The 14,109-nt window shown below is 45.9% G+C and overlaps 1 protein-coding gene across 1 annotated transcript; it reads right to left on the minus strand.

Moving 5' to 3' along the window:
- Positions 1-11,084: 11,084 nt before the first annotated feature.
- LOC137322434 (olfactory receptor 52D1-like) lies at positions 11,085-12,087 on the minus strand. The gene has a single exon (XM_067985356.1). The coding sequence runs from the start codon at positions 12,073-12,075 to the stop codon at positions 11,098-11,100; it is 978 nt and encodes a 325-aa protein (XP_067841457.1). The 5' UTR covers positions 12,076-12,087; the 3' UTR covers positions 11,085-11,097.
- Between the last annotated feature and the right edge of the window lie 2,022 nt (positions 12,088-14,109).

A 14,109-nucleotide genomic window follows, 5' to 3' on the forward strand; every position in this document is an offset into this window, starting at 1 on the left:
TGAGAAGTTTGTAAGTGTCTGGGAGAGGGTGGGAGAGGGTGTGTTTAACAAACTTTATCCATTCAGGAACAAGGAAAGAGAGAGAGAGAGAACATTGGCACACACACTACTGACTGGCGGGTGTGAAGATTTGTTCTTCTGGAAAACTTTATTGTTGGGAACTGATGGATTATAATGTAGTTAGACTCTTACAGCATAGAAGGAGGCCATTCGGCCCATCGTGCCTGTGCTGGCTGTTTGAAAGCACTATCCGGTTAGTGCTCATCTGCTGCTGAAACCCTCCTCCGTGCCTTTGTCACCTCCAGACTCGACTATTCCAATGCTCTCCTGGCCGGCCTCCCATCTTCCATCCTCCGTAAACTTCAGCTCATCCAAAACTCTGCTGCCCCCGTATCCTAACTCGCTGCAAGTCCCGTTCACCCATCACCCCCCTTGTGCTCGCTGACCTACATCGGCTCCCGGTCCACATCTGGAACGCGCTGCCTTGAAAGGGCGGTGGAAGCAAATTCAATCGTAACTTTCAAAAGGGAATTGGGTAAATAGTTGAAAGGGAAAAATTTGCAGGGCTGTGGAGAAAGAGCAGAGGGAGTGGGACTAATTGGATAGCTCTTTCGAAGAGCCAGCACAGGCACGATTAGCTGAATGGCCTCCTTCTGCACTGTAAGATTCTATGATTCTATAAAGTATTTATCCGATTCCCTTTTGAAAGTTATTATTGAATCTGCTTCCACCGCCCTTTCAGGCAGCGCGTTCCAGATCATCACAACTCACTGATTAAAAAAATGTTTCCTCATCTCCCCCTCTGGTTCCTCTCCCGATTATCTTAAATCTATGTCCTCTGGCTACCGACCCTCCCAATTATGTCCTCACCCAATGTCTGCCTTCGCTTTCAGTTAGGGTTCTTGCATAACTAACGCTCATTGTGCAAGTCACCATCAAGGAGAAGGTGACTTAAGTGATGAAGAAGAACCAAATCTTGTTTTTATAATTTGTTTTTGCGATATGGGCGACACCGGCTTTGACACATTCACGGCCCATCCTTGGTTCTCCTGAGAAGATTGGGGTGAGCTTTCTCCTTGGTGCTCCCACAATGAGTTGCAAAAGCCTCTGTACCTAACTGATATCCAATGTATGCCTCCTTTGACCCCCAAATGTTTAGCTTCTACATTGAATTGATCCCCATTGCAGATTTCTCTATCGTGTCGTTTACTGATCCTTATTGTGTGCCTTATGCGTCCAATGGAACGTTAGGAACAGGGGTAGGCCATTGAGCCCCTCGAGCCTGTTCTGCCATTCAATAAGATCGTGGCTGATCTGTACCTCAACTCCATTTGCCTTGGTTCCGTATCCTTGACACCCCTTACCTAACAAAAATTTATCGATCTCAGTCTTGAAAGCTCCAATTGACCCCCAGCATCCACAGCCTTTGGGGGAGAGAGTTCCAGATTTCCACTCCCCTTTGTGCAAAACAGTCCTTCCTGATTTCACTCCCGAACGGCCCAACTCTAAGTTTGAGGCTGTGATCCCTTGCTCCCGATTCCCCCCACCAGAGGAAATAGTTTCTCCGTATCTGCTTTATTGAATCCCTTTATCATTTTAAACCCTTCAATCAGATCGCCCCCTCCATCTTCTAAAGTCAAGCGAATACAAGCCGAGTTTACGCAATCTGTCCTCATAATTTAACCCTTTAAGCCCCGGTCTCATTCTGATGAATCTGTGCTGTTACTCCCTCCAAGGCCAATATATCCTTCCTGAGATGTGGTGCCCAAATTGACTGTCCTTTAAGTCTCACTGATCACCACTGAGTATTCCTAACATCCTACTGATCCAGTTGGATATCCCTCAAATGCACCGATATCCATCTTGTACTATCTATCGCATCCTAATCTGCACATGCCTTCCTTTTAAACTTCACCCTTTCCAGACTGTGTGAATAGTTTAAAACAAACTATTTAATCATACGTTGGTTTACAAATTGTTAACTGCTAAGAATTTATTGTGTTCCAAATTTTGACTTCAAGATATGACTTCTGGCAGGGATCTTCAGTGACCCATAACAAGTCACTGGAAATCCCCCACCAGAACAGTGCTGGCTAGGATCATGAGGACAAATAACTTACATAGTATTGTCAAGAGGTGAAGCCAAGTTGAGACAAGGTCACCGTTGCACAGATGGGATTAATTCATCAATGTGCGTCTACAGATCTTTAATGAATGCAACAGCACTTATTGTCCTGTCATGTTCATGTCACGCTACACGTAACCCCACCAGCGAACAAATGTTATCTGTTTTTAATATAACGGGTCAGTTGCTGTCTTTTCTATGTTTCTACCTCTCTATCTCTGTTTTTTTTTGGTGATTTGTATATTCTGAGACCTGGCAGGTAACACCTGTCTGTCTGCACACTGATTGCCTTGGCAACAGGCAGTTGAAAAAACTGTCTGTTATCACCAAGCATTGTTCTGTGAATTATAAATGCGACTTCATTTCGAGGACTTCATTTCCACATCGTTCACCTGAGGAAGGAGGTAGCCTCCGAAAGCTTGTGAATTTAAAATAAAATTGCTGGACTATAACTTGGTGTTGTAAAATTGTTTACAATTGTCCTGTGGGACATCTGTCGAGTTGGCAACTCTGGTTTGACATGTTCCAGGAGGTTTCATTACACATCCTCCCACGTCCACCCCGCCCCCTCACCACCCACCCCCCCACAACGGTCCCGCCATTGGTCTCCTCACACATCCATCCTCGCAGCACACCTTCTTCCCACGGCCAATCGGAAAGCGAATAAACTCTCCCATTACCCGATTGGATGAATCTTGACTGACAGTCAAACAGCCTTTATTCCCATCGGCAGTATTTTAATAACTAATAATTAAAGGTGTTTAAAGACAGTAAAAAAAAATACCATTTGTTTTAATGACCCGATGATTTTTCTCCCCGGGTGTTTTGCTCCCAGCAGTATCCTGGAGATTAATCTTTCATTCCCGGAGATTCCAGGATGATCCTGGAGGTTTGGCGACCCTAGACATATATAGTCAAGGCAGGAAGAAATGGAAGAGGGTTTTTTTATACTGATGAACTCTGGTGAAGGGACTAATTTCCACGACCTCCCGCCCCCACTCTCCCGGCGCGGACTCGATGGGCCGAATGGCCTCCTTCCGTGCTGTGACCTTTCTACGATTCCAGCTTCGGGACATCAGCCAGGTTGAAGGCAGGAGGAGAGAATATGAAGTAAATCAAAAAGTAAACTTTCCAGGTTGAAAAGCAAACTTTCTCCAGTCTTTCCTCATAACTCTGGGGCTCAGTCTCGGGACTCTTTCTCTGCACTGCCTCTGGCACTTGACGTTCTCAGGAGACGCCATTAGATCGGCACTGAACTCTCGACTTTTGCTGCGCAGCGGCCTGGAGTTATACTGCAGTCAGCGCGGACCCTAAGCGGTGTAAGATGAGCTCATGAAGGAGACCTCACCCAGCCTTCTGGACGTCGCTAATTGTAATGTGTCAGCATGAAGACAATGGCCTCAATCTTACAGGGAGGGCGGAAGGGAATTCTCCAGATGTGTGGGCAACATCCTTCTCCCAACCAACACCACCAAACGCTGGTCATTGATCTCGTTTGCTGTCTGTAGGGTCTTGCTGTGCGCAAATTGGCGGCAGCGTTTACTTAGCTGACAACAGAAACCGCACTTCAGAAATAATTCACTGATATAATTTCTTTACGACTGCTTTTGCATCGATGCAGGTGTGCACTGAAGTGAAGAGGACTAGAACTTGGGAGTCCGGTGGGTGATCAGGCGACACAGCGTTCCAAACCAGAAGACATTAGGCCTCCTTTAGTAAGCGGTCTCATGGTGAAATTGGCCAATAACTACAACATCCGTGCAAACCAACACCGGGATGTTGCATTGTAAATCCAGAGTCAAGAACTGACTTGATTCTGAAGTGAAACAGGGTGAGACTCCCTCCTCCAGATAGTCTAGCTATGCAGTGACTCCTGCTGCACGTGTGTGTGTGTACAAAAAACAGGCCTTAGAGAGAGTATAGAGGAGATTTACTAGAATGGTACCAGGGATGAGGGACTTCAGTTACGTGGAGAGACTGGAGAAGCTGGGATTGTTCTCCTTAAAGCAGAGAAGGTTAAGAGGAGATTTAATTGAGGTCTTCAAAATCATGACTTGTTTACATAAAGTAAATAAAGAGAAACTGTTTCCAGTGACAGAAGGGTCGTTAACCAGAGGAGTCATTTTCCTACGCAGCGAGTTGTTATGATCTGGAATGCGCTGCCTGAAAGGGTGGTGGAAGCAGATTCAATAGTAACTTTCAAAAGGGAATTGGATAAATACTTGAAGGGGAAAAATTTGCAGGGCTACAGGGAAAGAGCAGGGGGAGTGGGACTAATTGGATAGCTCTTTCAAAGAGCCGGCACAGGCACGATGGGCCGAATGGCCTCCTTCTGTTCTGCACCATTCTATGATTCCATGTGATTGCAATGCCTCCCATGACTGAAAGCCTGCTGACAGTCACTATCAAGTGTGACACATGAAGGCCAATGTACCAGAAGATAACAGGCACCTGTGTAACTGTGTAAATTTGCCCCAGTTAGGAATCAGCGCCTTGAGGGGAGGAAGAAAAGAGAGAAAATTGACACAGAACAAGACGGAGGAAGGGAAGTAAAATGAAATTGGGGTTGTATTCTCTAGAGTTTCGAAGGTTAAGGGGTGATCTGATCGAAGTTTATAAGATATTAAGGGGAACAGATAGGGTGGATAGAGAGAAACTATTTCCGCTGGTTGGAGATTCTAGGAGTAGGGGGCACAGTCTAAAAATTAGAGCCAGACCTTTCAGGAGCGAGATTAGAAAACATTTCTACACACAAAGGGTGGTAGAAGTTTGGAACTCTCTTCCGCAAACGGCAATTGATACCAGCTCAATTGCTAAATTTAAATCTGAGATAGATAGCCTTTTGGCAACCAAAGGTATTAAGGGATATGGGCCAAAGGCAGGTATATGGAGTTAGATCACAGATCAGCCATAATCTTATCAAATGGCGGAGCAGGCACGAGGGGCTGAATGGCCTACTCCTGTTCCTATGTTCCTATGAAACGTCTTGCTCCTTAAACGAATCACGGTGTAATATTTACTGGCTTTTCCTTAAATTAAAATGCGCCAAGGACACAGACGTACAGCACCTTTTAATGAGGGTTGTGTGGAGTAGGGTAAGTTTGATGCTGTGTAAGTAAAAAGTTAGTTGAGTTGAGGGCTTTCTATCCGGAGACGCCAGGTTCTGTGTAACTGCGCTCTCTGCTGGAGGAAAGCAGATTGTACAGGAGCACAAAGCTAGTTTTATGTGGACTGTCCATTGACACCACTGTGTCAGCCAATGAATTGGAGGCGGGGCAGGACTTAAGGCAGGACTCACAGCCAACAGTCTATTTTACAACAATCAAAGTCTATTTTGGTTAGCAAACAGAGTCTCTTTCAACAGCGCACGACATCAAGTCGATTTAAAAAGAGTCTCAGCAATGTGGTTGATTCTTAATTGCCCTCTGAAATGGCCAAGCAAGCCACTCAGTTGTAAAATCTCGCTACGAAAAGTCATAATAAGAATAAAACCGGACGGACCACCCGGCATCGGACCACTAGGCACCGGACACGACAACGGCAAAACACCAAGCCCAGTCGACCCTGCAAGGTCCTCCTTACTAACATCTGGGGACTTGTGCCAAAATTGGGAGAGCTGTCCCACAGACCAGTCAAGCAACAGCCTGACATAGCCATACTCACAGAATCATATCTTTCAGCCAACGTCCCAGACTCTTCCATCACCATCCCTGGGTATGTCCTGTCCCACCGGCAGGACAGACCCACCAGAGGTGGCGGTACAGTGATATACAGTCAGGAGGGAGTGGCCCTGGGAGTCCTCAACATTGACTCTGGACCCCATGAAATCTCATGGCATCAGGTCAAACATGGGCAAGGAAACCTCCTGCTGATTACCACCTACCGTCCTCCCTCAGCTGATGAATCAGTCCTCCTCCATGTTGAACACCACTTGGAGGAAGCACTGAGGGTAGCAAGGGCACAAAATGTACTCTGGGTGGGGGACTTCAATGTCCATCACCAAGAGTGGCTCGGTAGCACCACTACTGACCGAGCTGGCCGAGTCCTGAAGGACATAGCTGCTAGACTGGGCCTGCGGCAGGTGGTGAGCAAACCAACACGAGGGAAAAACTTACTTGACCTCGTCCTCACCAATCTACCTGTCGCAAATGCATCTGTCCATGACAGTATTGGTAGGAGTGACCACCGCACAGTCCTCGTGGAGATGAAATCCCGTCTTCGCACTGAGGACACCATCCAACGTGTTGTGTGGCACTACCACCGTGCTAAATGGGATAGATTCAGAACAGATCTAGCAGCTCAAAACTGGGCCTCCATGAGGTACTGTGGGCCATCAGCAGCAGCAGAATTGTATTCCAGCACAATCTGTAACCTCATGGCCCGGCATATTCCTCACTCTACCATTACCAACAAGCCAGGGGATCAACCCTGGTTCAATGAGGAGTGTAGAAGAGCATGCCAGGAGCAGCACCAGGCGTACCTAAAAATGAGGTGCCAACCTGGTGAAGCTACAACTCAGGACTACATGCATGCTAAACAGCGGAAGCAACATGCTATAGACAGAGCTAAGCGATTCCACAACCAACGGATCAGATCAAAGCTCTGCAGTCCTGCCACATCCAGTCGTGAATGGTGGTGGACAATTAAACAACTAACGGGAGGAGGAGGCTCTGCAAACATCCCCATTCTCAATGATGGCGGAGTCCAGCACGTGAGTGCAAAAGACAAGGCTGAAGCGTTTGCAACCATCTTCAGCCAGAAGTGCCGAGTGGATAATCCATCTCAGCCTCCTCCCGATATCCCCACCATCACGGAAGCCAGTCTTCGGCCAATTCGATTCACTCCACGTGATATCAAGAAACGGCTGAGTGCACTGGATACAGCAAAGGCTATGGGCCCCGACAACATCCCAGCTGTAGTGCTGAAGACTTGTGCTCCAGAACTAGCTGCGCCTCTAGCCAAGCTGTTCCAGTACAGCTACAACACTGGCATCCACCCGACAATGTGGAAAATTGCCCAGGTATGTCCTGTCCACAAAAAGCAGGACAAATCCAATCCGGCCAATTACCGCCCCATCAGTCTACTCTCAATCATCAGCAAAGTGATGGAAGGTGTCGTCGACAGTGCTATCAAGCGGCACTTACTCACCAATAACCTGCTCACCGATGCTCAGTTTGGGTTCCGCCAGGACCACTCGGCTCCAGACCTCATTACAGCCTTGGTCCAAACATGGACAAAAGAGCTGAATTCCAGAGGTGAGGTGAGAGTGACTGCCCTTGACATCAAGGCAGCATTTGACCGAGTGTGGCACCAAGGAGCCCTAGTAAAATTGAAGTCAATGGGAATCAGGGGGAAAACTCTCCAGTGGCTGGAGTCATACCTAGCACAAAGGAAGATGGTAGTGGTTGTTGGAGGCCAATCATCTCAGCCCCAGGGCATTGCTGCAGGAGTTCCTCAGGGCAGTGTCCTAGGCCCAACCATCTTCAGCTGCTTCATCAATGACCTTCCCTCCATCAAAAGGTCAGAAATGGGGATGTTCGCTGATGACTGCACAGTGTTCAGTTCCATTCGCAACCCCTCAGATAATGAAGCAGTCCGAGCCTGCATGCAGCAAGACCTGGACAACATCCAGGCTTGGGCTGATAAGTGGCAAGTAACATTCGTGCCAGATAAGTGCCAGGCAATGACCATCTCCAACAAGAGAGAGTCTAACCACCTCCCCTTGACATTCAATGGCATTACCATCGCCGAATCCCCCACCATCAACATCCTGGGGGTCACCATTGACCAGAAACTTAACTGGACCAGCCATATAAATACTGTGGCTACAAGAGCAGGTCAGAGGCTGGGTATTCTGCAGCAAGTGACTCACCTCCTGACTCCCCAAAGCCTTTCCACCATCTACAAGGCACAAGTCAGGAGTGTGATGGAATACTCTCCACTTGCCTGGATGAGTGCAGCTCCAACAACACTCAAGAAGCTCGACACCATCCAAGATAAAGCAGCCCGCTTGATTGGCACCCCATCCACCACCCTAAACATTCACTCCCTTCACCACCGGCGCACTGTGGCTGCAGTGTGCACCATCCACAGGATGCACTGCAGCAACTCGCCAAGGCTTCTTCGACAGCACCTCCCAAACCCGCGACCTCTACCACCTAGAAGGACAAGGGCAGCAGGCGCATGGGAACAACACCACCTGCACGTTCCCCTCCAAGTCACACACCATCCCGACTTGGAAATATATCGCCGTTCCTTCATTGTCGCTGGGTCAAAATCCTGGAACTCCCTTCCTAACAGCACTGTGGGAGAACCGTCACCACACGGACTGCAGCGGTTCAAGAAGGCGGCTCACCACCACCTTCTCGAGGGCAATTAGGGATGGGCAATAAATGCCGGCCTTGCCAGCGACGCCCACATCCCGTGAACGAATTTTTAAAAAAAAAATTTTTAAATTGCAGAAAACAGGACTCATGACTGAAACTACAGCAACTTTTCCCGATAAAAGCAGGGTGGTTTCTCCAGCAAAAATGCAGTGAGTGGATGACAGTTACATAATGCAAATTGAATGGGGCACCCGAAATCATTCCCGAAATAACGGAGGAGCTGAACTGCGCTCTCCATTGTTAATGGTGAATTGGAGGAGCGAGAGGGCATAGAACTAGAGGGGCATAGTCTCAGGATAAGGGGTCGGCCATTTAGGACTGAGCTGAGGAGGCATTTCTTCATTCAGAGGGGTTGTGAATCTTTGGAATTCTCTACCCCAGTGGGCTGTGGATGCTCAGTCGTTGAGTGTATTCAAGGCTGAGATAGATAGATTTTATGGATAGATGGATAGATTCTAGAGGGATCAATGGATATGGGGATCGGGCGGGAAAGTGGAGTTGAGGTCGAAGATCAGCCATGATCTGATTGAATGGCGGAGCAGGCTCGAGGGGCCGAATGGCCTACTCCTGCTCCTATTTCTTATGTTCTCGTGTAGTTCCGACGTTCGCACATGCGCAGTAAAACGCAGAAATCGGGAACTCAGTCCTCGTAGTTCGCAGGCGATATGACAGCATCGAATTAAAGGGCCATCGCACGCTGCAATCAGAGAAATCAGTGATAAAGCGCCAACTTGTTTATCTGCCCAGCTGGAAAGTAACCAATTACGCCACCAAACAGGTACGCTTAAAAATACAGGACTGAACTAAGTTTTATCAGCGTGGTGAGTCTTAATGACTGTCAAACAACTAGAAATTAACTTTTAAAAATGTGGAGTCTCTTATTCCTCCTTATTTTAATAATTTTTGGTCAGTAAATTTTTATTTTAATTAAAGAATTTTTTTTTTACTTTTCCCTTCTGTCTCTTTTATTTAATTCAATTATTTCTTTGGCTTTTTATTAAAAAAAAATTAAAATTTTGATTTACAATTAAATACAGAATACTAGCTTTCGGTGAATGAAGTCTGTTTGCCTGTTTGACCAACGCAGCCTGAATCTGTGGCCGGGACTTCTCTTCCTGACAGATTTTCTGGGGGCGTCTTCTCCCCACACAGACTGTTCCAGCCGAGCGGCTGCTCAGAGGCTGGGTTGATAACGCACATTTTTTTTTAAAAGTTCAAATTCAAGCAGTTCGACACCACAGAGCCCGCAGTAAGTCATTTCGTTAATTTAATTCGCAGGAGCGGCGGTGAGCGTCGCCTGGCCGCTCGGAGTGACTTCTGACCCCATTATTTCTACGGGAAAATGCAGGGTGGAGGATAATTCCATAATATAAGTTCTGTGCGTAAAATCAATCCCAGTCACTTACAGCTGTGACTGACGGCGGAATTAACCAATCATCTCCATTCTAGCCGGGAATAGTGGCGCCATTATATGCAGCCAAATTTATGGGATGCCCAGGCCCAGTTCAATCTGGTGGGGTATAAGCAGGGGGTGCTGCTCAGGTTGCTCAAACACCCCCAGAAATGTCCATGATCTTTTTTTTAACAGACGGTATTGTATTCTTTTTAATCTTAGTTTTGCGTCATGTAGGGACCAACACTCAAAACATCTACCCAACTTAGAGTTCTAGATCCAAATACCAACCCAGTTTAAGAGTTCTTGATCCAAACACCTACCCAGTTTAAAGAGTTCTAGATCCAAACACCTACCCAGTTTAAAGAGCTCTAGATCCAAACACCTGTCCAGTTTATAGATTTCTAGATCCAAACACCTACCCAGTTTAAAGAGTTCTAGATGCAAACACCAGCCCTGTTTAAAGAGTTCTTGATCCATATTCCTACCCAGTTTAAAGAGTTCTAGATCCAAGCACCTACCCAGCTTAAAGAGTTCTAGATCCAAGCACCTACCCAGTTTAAAGAGTTCTAGATCCAAACACCTACCCAGTTTATAGATTTCTAGATCCAAACACCTACCCAGTTTAAAGAGTTCTAGATCCAAACATCTACCCAGTTTAAAGAGTTCTAGATCCAAACACCTACCCAGTTTATAGATTTCTAGATCCAAACACCTACCCAGTTTAAAGAGTTCTAGATCCAAACATCTACCCAGTTTATAGATTTCTAGATCCAAACATCTACCCAGTTTATAGATTTCTAGATCCAAACATCTACCCAGTTTATAGATTTCTAGATCCAAACACCTACCAAGTCTATATATTTCTAGATCCAATCACCTACCCAGTTTAAAGAGTTCTAGATCCAAATATCTACCAAGTTCATTGAACAAACTTAGTGGTTTCTACATTTATAAACATTAAAAAACGTTTCTTGAAATTTTGGTTTTGGTGCAAAAATCACGGTGCATGTGAATTCACATTCCATTCCAAAAATGCGCTGTATTACGAAAATAATTAATGAACTCATTTGTGTTGTCACCAAAATAAAATTAATGCATTAGCTGTAATATTGTGGCAATAAAAAAGCTGTACCCCGGAGTGTTTCATACAGTTTATTAATAAAACTGAAACGTTCCTTTTTCTTGGTTTCTCAGCGAGTTACAGTGGACACTGCCTGAACACTGGATTTAATTATTTTCCCTCCGAACATTTTCAGGAGGCGTTCCCTGATTTCTTTGGTCCTCACCCCGTAGATGATGGGGTTGGCCATCGCGGGCAATATGAGGTACATGACAGAGAGCAACACGCGGATGTCCTCGGGGATTTGACCTACCCGGTAAGAGAGGAAGGAGAACAAGGCGGCCAGGTAACAGAATGAGATCACCAGCAGGTGAGTCCCGCAAGTGTGAAACATCTTGTGGCGGGATTCTGCGGAGGCCACCTTTAGAACAGTGGAGACAATTCTCAAGTAAGACAAGAAGACGCAAATACTGTCAAAGCCAATTATTCCAAAGGCCAACACCAAACCCATGATGCTATTCAGGGTTGTATCAGTGCAAGCCAATCTCACAAGTACCATGTGGTCACAATAGCAATGGGCTATGAGGTTAGACTTGCAGAATGGCAGAGGGGCAGCCAATATGACTACAGTAGACACTGCCACCCCACTCCGAATGAGAGCAAGTCCCGCTAGTTTGATCAGGACTGTACTTGTAATGACTGCACTGTAGCGCAGAGGGTTACAAATCGCCACGAAGCGGTCAATGGCCATCACTAAGAGAAGGGTTGATTCTACAGAGGACCAAAAATGAACAAAGAACATTTGCGCCAAGCAACCTGTCAGAGAAATACCTTTCAGGTGGAACAGAAAGCTTAGCAATATCTTCGGCATAACAGTGGAACTGATGATGATATCGACGAGAGAGAGGGAGCAAATGAGAATGTACATGGGATGGTGCAAATTTTGGTCTCGTATAATTACCAGCACTATGGCGGAGTTTGCTATCAGAGTGATGAGGTAGACCATAAGGAAAGGAGCGGAGAGGACACCCTGAGACCCTTCAAATCCCGGGAATCCGAGCAGGATGAATTCATCATAAAGGGAACCGTTCTGACTGGTATCTGCCATGACCAATAGACACACACAATCTGCAATCTGCAGAAATAAAGATTAATAAAAATTAGCACAGTGCAAGTTAGAGCACAGAGCATAAGAAATAACATCAAGTTACATTGAATTTACAGTACAGCAACAGGCCATTCTGCCCAACTGGTCTATGCCGGTGTTTATGCTCCACACGAGCCTCCTCCCTCCCTACTCCATCTCACCCTATCAGCATATCCTTCTATTCCTTTCTCCCTCATGTGTTTATCTAGCTTCCCCTTAAATGTATCTACGCTATTCACCTCAACTACTCCTTGTGGTATCGAGTTCCACATTCCACCCACTCTCTGGGTAAGGAAGTTTCTCCTGAATTCCCTATTGGATTTATTGGTGACTATCTCATATTTATGGCCCCTAGTTTCGGTCTCCCCCCACAAGTGGAAACATTTTCTCTACGTCTACCCTATCGAACCCTTTCATTATTTTAAAGACCTCTATCAGGTCTCCCCTCAGCGACTTTTCAAAAGAAAAGAGCCCCAGCCTGTTCAGCCTTTCCTGATAATTATAACCTCTCAGTTCTGGTATCATCCTAGTAAATCTTTTTCGCACCTTTCCCAATGCCTTTTTATAATATGGAGACCAGAACTGTTCACAGTTACTCCAAGTGTGGTCTAACCGAGGTTCTATACACGTCTAACATAACATCCCTGCTTTTCAATTCTATCCCTTTCGAAATGAACCCCAGTGCTTGGTTTGCCTTTTTAAGGCCTGATTAACGAAGGGGATAGAGCTACTGTAGGACGTGTCCTATCACAAACTCTACCTCAACTTAGTTAGTGGCTTATGTGGGATGTGAAATCACCAATAAATGGAGGTGCTGTGATATTTCCCTCGGAATCTCTAATTCTGGGTTATTAATGTAGTGCAGTGTCAGGGTATCTGAATGAGCTGCGGTTTCAGTCAGTTGTACCTCGTGCAAAAGGGCCTAAGAATAATTAGATTTGTGATTTGTGAAACTGATTGAATACTATCTATTCCTTGTTTAGATACCTTACATTATACTCTGATCATTTTCCTATTTGTACACCCACAGGTACTTAATTATAGAACTCGGGCTACTTTCCCATGAGTCCTTCATTATCTAAATAGCCAAATCGGTGATACTAATGAGATTGTCACAAATTAATAAACAACCAAAAAGGTGGGATCTGGAGATAAGTGCACGGTGTTACGTCCCGATAAACACTCAAATTGGTGTGGTAGTAACAAGCTGCTTTTATTTCCAGACCCTCTAGAATATTTTGTCAAAGAATAAAAAAGTAACACAAGTGAAGTCATTAGTGTGTAATTGCTACCATGTACTTACTCACACCTCATGTACACTCCCTCCACCATCGGCGTACGGTAGCTGCGACGTGTTCTATCCACAGGATGCACTGCACAACTCGCCAAGGCTTCTTCGACAGCACCTCCCAAACCCGCGACCTCTACCACCCAGAAAGACAAGGGCAGCAGGCACATGGGGACCATCACCTCCAGTTCCCCTCCAAGTCACACACTATCCCGACTTGGACATACATTGGCCATTTCTTCATCATCGCAGGGTCGAAATCCTGGCATTCCCCTACTTAACAGCAATGTGGGGGCATCTTCATCACACGGACTGCAACGGTTCAAGAAGAAGGCCCACCACCACCTTCTCAAGGGGCAGCTAGGGATGGGCAATATGTACTGGCCTTGTCCACATCCCAAGAATGAATTTAAAATAAATTCCCAAAAGGGGGCCATCTAGTGCTGAGTTAAAAATGTGCAAGTACCAAACATATCACACAGCTCCTGTATTTCTCCTGGTTCGAATAACTAGAATCTGAACTGGAGCTGAGAGAGGGTCTTGCAATCTTTGAAGTATCTCTTTATCTGACAAGCCATGACAGGGAGATTTCATCAGGGATACATTACTCAATGCGGGTTACATCTTGTGAGCAAGGAGAGACTTGTTCTAATCATGGAATTATAAGGATAGCACTAAACAGGCATTAATTTTAACATGGCTATTAC

The sequence above is a fragment of the Heptranchias perlo genome, chromosome 6 (genome assembly GCF_035084215.1).
Source record: "Heptranchias perlo isolate sHepPer1 chromosome 6, sHepPer1.hap1, whole genome shotgun sequence".
Taxonomy (NCBI): Eukaryota; Metazoa; Chordata; class Chondrichthyes; order Hexanchiformes; family Hexanchidae; genus Heptranchias; species Heptranchias perlo.